Source organism: Otolemur garnettii, unplaced genomic scaffold (genome assembly GCF_000181295.1).
Source record: "Otolemur garnettii isolate 467f Iridium unplaced genomic scaffold, OtoGar3 scaffold00099, whole genome shotgun sequence".
NCBI lineage: Eukaryota > Metazoa > Chordata > Mammalia > Primates > Galagidae > Otolemur > Otolemur garnettii.
Window position 1 is genome coordinate 1,701,360 of NW_003852494.1, and position 5,735 is coordinate 1,707,094.

At 43.8% G+C, this 5,735-nt stretch overlaps 1 protein-coding gene across 2 annotated transcripts in view; it reads left to right on the forward strand.

Annotated features, from left to right (window-relative positions):
• Positions 1 to 5,512: 5,512 nt before the first annotated feature.
• Positions 5,513 to 5,735, forward strand: part of P2RX4 (purinergic receptor P2X 4) — a 20,029-nt gene continuing 19,806 nt past the window's right edge. For both annotated transcript variants that reach the window (XM_023516854.1, XM_003795999.3), the window contains exon 1: positions 5,513 to 5,707. In XM_023516854.1, coding sequence (XP_023372622.1) covers positions 5,574 to 5,707 — 134 coding nt within the window. In that variant the 5' untranslated portion in view covers positions 5,513 to 5,573. The remainder of the gene's footprint in view (positions 5,708 to 5,735) is intronic.

Below are 5,735 nucleotides of genomic sequence, written 5' to 3' on the forward strand. Positions count from 1 at the left end.
CTCAAGCTATCCCCCTGGGTAGAGTGCTGTGGCATCACAGCTCACAGCAACCTCCAACTCCTGGGCTCAAGCGAGTCTCCTGCCTCAGCCTCCCAACTAGCTGGGACCACAGGCGCCCACAACAACGCCCGGCTATTTTTTGGTTGCAGCTGTCATTGTTGTTTTTGGTGGGCCTGGCTGGATTCGAACCCGCCACCTTAGGTGTATGTGGCTGGTGCCTTAGCCACTTGAGCCACAGGCGGAGCCATGATATCTTTTTCATAGCTACGGTCTTTTCAATTCCAAGTTTCAGAAGGCAACTAGCTGAAGTAATAAATGAACATTTATTAGAAGGTTATGGGGTTATCTCAAGAGTAAAGGTGAACCATGGTGCAGAAGCAGGAATTGGAAACTTACCAAAAACAAAAGTGGCCGTTCTCTAAGTCTCTCTCCCCTCTTCATTTCCTCGCCCAGCTATTTCATTCTTTTGCTTCTGCAGACTACCCTCTTTGGCTTCTCCATGAATGTGATGGTTATGTCAACTCAGTTCCAGTCACCTGCAGAGAATAAAGAGCTGCCTCTATCCCAATGCCAAAACCAAAAGAGAATCAGTCTGGCTGGGTTCAGGTCAGGTTCCTACCTGTGGTCCAATCAACTTTGGCCAGGAGGATAAGGTCACATAATATAAAACTGGCTGCTGCACCACCTCTATGAGAAAGAACAACCAAGAGAAAGAAGGTAATGATGAGCTGGCTTACCAAGCAATAAAGAAACCACATAATTGAAACTGTTCGAACTGTATCTAAAATAAAAATACCTAAGTTCTGCTGAGGGCCTGAAGTGCTCCTTTATAAAGAAAGAACGTGATGTTTGGCCCCATGGTCTTATGGCATACACTTTGACTTTTCTGAGTTCTTGGTTGTTTATTGCCTTTTTAAAATAATTGAGATATAATTCAAACACCATAAAATTTGTTCTTTTAAAATGTACAATTCGGCTCGGCGCCTATAGCTCAACCGGCTAAGGCGCCAGCCACGTACACCTAGGGTGGCAGGTTCCAATCCCCAGCCCGAACCCGCCAAACAACGACGGCTGCAACCAAAAAAATTAGCCGGCGTTGTGGCAGGCGCCTGTGGTCCCAGCTACTTGGGAGGCGGAGGCAGGAGACTCGCTTGAGCCCAGGAGTTGGAGGTTGCTGTGAGCTGTAATGCCACGGCATTCTACCCAGGGGGACAGCTTGAGGCTCTGTCTCAAAAAAATAAAATAAAATAAAATAAAATGTACAATTCAATGATTTTTAGTATATTCACAGGTTCTGCAACTATCACCACTATTTAATTTCTAGAACATTTTCATCACCCCAGATGGAAACCTCATACTCATTAGCAGTCACTTCCCATTCCCATCCCTCCCTTCCCTGGCCCCCCGGTAAACAATAATCTACTTTCAGCTTCTATGCATTTACCGATTCTGAACATTTCCTATAAAAAGGAATCATAAAATATGTGACCTTTTGTGTCTGACTTTTCACTCAGCATATTTTCAAGGTCTACCCGTAGTAACACGTAATAAGTATTTAGTTTCTTTTTATGGCTGAATAATATTCCCTTGTATGGATAGACCACATTTTGTTTATTGGCTGGTAGACATTTAGATTACTTTCACTTTTTGGCTATTATGAATGCTGTTATGAACATTCACGTACAATTTTTTGCATGAACATTATCTTTTAAAATCTCTTAGCTTATACCTAGGAGTGGAATTGCTGGGTCATATAATAATTCTATATTTAACATTTTGAGGAATTGCCCAAATGTTTTCTAAAGTGGCAGCACCATTTTCCATACTCACCAGTAATATGTTAGGGTTTCAGTTTCTCCACATCCTTAACTGTCCATCTTTCTTATTATAGCCATTCTCTTGGACAGGAAGTGATGTCTCATTGTGATTCCAATTTGCACTTCCCTAACAACTAATGACATCAAGCATCTTTTCTTGTGCTTAATGATCATCTGTGTATCTTCTTTGGAGAAACATCTACGCAAACATTTTTGCCTACTTTTAAATTGGTTTATCATTTTATTGATAAATTGTAAGAGTTGTTAAGATATTCAAGACACTAGACCCCTATGAGGAATATAATTTTTAAATATTTTTCCCATTCTATGGGTTTTCACTTCCTTGGTGGTTCTTTCAAAACACAGAAGTTTTAAGTTTTGATGAGGTAGTCCAATTTATCTTTTTTTCTTTCATTCCCTGTGCTTTGTCATATCTAGAAAACATTGCCTAATCGAGGGCCACAAAGATCTGCACCTATGTTTTCTATTTTTTTAGAGACAGAGTCTCACTTTGTCGCCCTGGGTAGAGTGCCGTGGTGTCACAACTTACAGCAACCTCCAGCTCTTGGGCTTAGGTGATTCTCTTGCCTCAGCCTCCTGAGTAGCTGGAACTACAGGCACCTGCCACAATGCCCAGCTATTTTTTGTTGCAGTTTGGCCAGGGCCAGGTTTGCACCTGCCACCCTCAATATATGGCGCCGGCGCCCTACTCACTGAGCCACGGGCACCACCCTGCACCTATGTTTTCATCAAAGAGATTTATAGTTTTAACTCTGGTATTTAATTACATAGGTTTTTGATCAATTTGAGTTTTTATATATGGCAGGAGGTAGGAATTCAACTTCATTCTACTTTGCAAATGGATATACAGTTGTTCTGACACCATTTGTTGAAAACTATACTTTCTGCACTGAATTATCTTGGCCTCATTAAAATCCTGTTTCTTTTAAAACTACATTCCCAGGATTGCTCAATAAATGACCATACTCAGTTAAGCATGCAGCAACAAAAAAGCAACTAAATATAATTAAGATGTGTGTATATGGGGTGGTGCCTGTGGCTTAAAGGAGTAGGGCGCCAGCCCCATATGCCAGAGGTGATGGGTTCAAACCCAGCCCCGGCCAAAAAAAACTGCAAAAAAAAAATTTTTTAAAAATGTGTGTATATGAAAAGCCAAATTAATCAGTAGTTACTTTTACTTTATACATACTAAAATTATTCTGGCTAGACAATGCATATGTTTACTATCTTTATCATGGTGATGGTTTTATGAGTGTACATATATGCCAAACTTATCAAATTGTGTACTTCAAATATGTGCAGCTTATTCTACATCAATTACTGCTCAATAAAGCTTTTTTTTCTTTTTTAAGATAAAGCAAAGGCAAAAACATAAACGAAATAACTTTCTTTTCCTAAACATATTTCAGAATCAGCTTCTCTGGTCAGGTCCAACAATTGCTACCAACTAGCAATTTATGAAAATGTGTATTTCTACATTATTCTTAAGTGATCTCACTTGAAAACTCAAGAAAAACACACAAATTTAGGATTTGTGTAAGGTTGGAACTAACTTGTTGCTATGGAATGAGTATTAATGAAGGCTGAAAATGTGTTTTGATTCTTAAGGAAAAGCATTTTACTTTATTTTTTTAGACAGAGTCTCACTATGTCACCCTCGGAAGAGTGCCGTTGTGTCACAGCTTACAGCAACCTCCAACTCTTGGGCATAAGCGATTCTCTTGCTTCAGCCTCCCAAGTAGCTGGGACTATACACGCCTGCCACAACATATTGCCATTTTTTGTTGCAGTTGTCATTGTTGTTTGGCAGGGCCGGGCGGGGGTTGAACCTACCACCCTTGGTGTATGTGGCCCTAACCACTGAACTATGGGCACCAAACCAAGGAAAAGCATTTTAAAATCCCATTCCAATGAAGATTTAGCAAACTGTGTTTTCCTTTTCTATGTAGAATTTAAGCCCTTCCAGTTGAACCAAGCTCCATTTTGGCAAAGATTTTGTCTATTCACCTCCATATCCATCAACCACAGGGCAGGTGAGTAAAATTTCTGTCAAATGAATAAGTAAAACCCACCACCTTTTCCCAGGACCATTTTGGATTGAGGCAGGTAGCATCTCCGTTCCTCCAAGTTAAGAATTACATTTCTAGAGGCAGATGCTGCCTATTTTCTGCAAATTTTCTTATTATTCACTTTTTTTATATTTGGAAAAATGAGTTGGTGTGGCTTAGGGATCTCACATCAAGAAAATGAACTAAAAATGTATCAAAGATTATGCATAGGATATACCAACTGAGAAGCAATCAGATGAGAGCAGTTAGGGAAATCATGGCATATTCTGTGGAAGAAACAGTCCATGAACTAAAAATCATCATTATGAAGAGTCTGCAGTAACAGGGAAAACTAGCATGGAGCAGAAAATGAAAGGCACAACCACTGACTATAATTACAAACTAAAATTTCATACCATTTACCTACTGGAATTTATACTGCATGAAGACAGGATGTTTTGCTTGTTTTTCTGTTCACTGGACAATAGCTGGCATGAGGAATGTGCTTATCAATGTTTTAGAATGCAGCAGTGAAACTAAACATAAAATTCACCCATAAAAACGTATCTTAAGAGAATGAACAGGCTCGGCGCCTGTGGCTCAAGTGGCTAAGGCGCCAGCCACATATACCTAAGGTGGCAGGTTTGAATCCAGCCTGGGCCTGCCAAACAACAATGCCGGCTGCAACCCAAAAATGGCCAGGTGTTGTGGCAGGCGCCTGTGGTCCCAGCTACTTGGGAGGCGGAGGCAGGAGACTCGCTTGAGCCCAGGAGTTGGAGGTTGCTGTGAGCTGTGATGCAATAGCACTCTACCCAGGGGGATAGCTTGAGGCTCTGTCTCAAAAAAAAAAAAAAGAGAGAATGAACAAATATACACATCGAAAACTGTGTTCCAAGAGGCGAAACTGGACTTTTCCCACTATGTTCCAATTTTCCCTAAAGTTGTGATAAAACTTTCTCCATAGAAAGGATGGCCACAGAAACACCTGGTCTAGCCCCAGCCTTGGCTGCTTCCTTCTCTGGGCTGCAAACTAAGGAATTACTTGAATTGGAGTAGGAATGTGTCCAGGGTTCAACTCAAAAAGGGGCATTTTATAGGGGTGTAGCTGCAGCCCAGTGCTCCTAGGGCACCTGATGTTTAGGCTTTCTCCCCCAAGACTGAAAAAGCAGCACTGCCTTGGCTATCCACCTTACACTCTATACAAGTTAGAAGTCTGCACTCCTGAACTAAATGTGGCTGTTCCGCACAGTCAAGTCCTACAACGAAGTCCCTGGTCCTCTTAGGCCCCCTAAAGGCAGGGTGTCACTCGTTACTGAGCCCCCGAATTGAGCCCCCTCTCGTGGAGATAACTCGTTCCCAAAGGGGAGGTCACTCCTCGGTGGCCCCCCCTTCCCCAGGGAGCCCCTTATTTTTCCCAGCCGTCCTGAGGGGGGTCACTGATCCTTAAGGAGGTGGTTACTCCTTTTCTGCGAGTCCCATCGCCCATGAGAGGGTCACTCGCACCCCCGGGCTTCCGGAGGGGTCAGTCGTGCTAGGGGGAGAGGTGACGCCCTCCCCCGAGTCCCAGGCCTGCGCCGCTCCCTTCCGGGCCCTCCTCCGCGCCGAGCGGCCGCCTGGGCGGAGCTCCGCGCGGGAACGAGGCGACGGCTCCGGTAGCGGGACCGAGGGCGCTGAGGCAGGGAGCGTCATGGCGGGGTGCTGCCCGGCGCTACGGGCTTTCCTGTTCGAGTACGACACGCCGCGCATCGTGCTCATCCGCAGCCGTAAAGTGGGGCTCATGAACCGCGCCGTGCAGCTGCTCATCCTGGCCTACGTCATCGGGTGAGCGCGGCCGGCGCCGGGGTCCCGG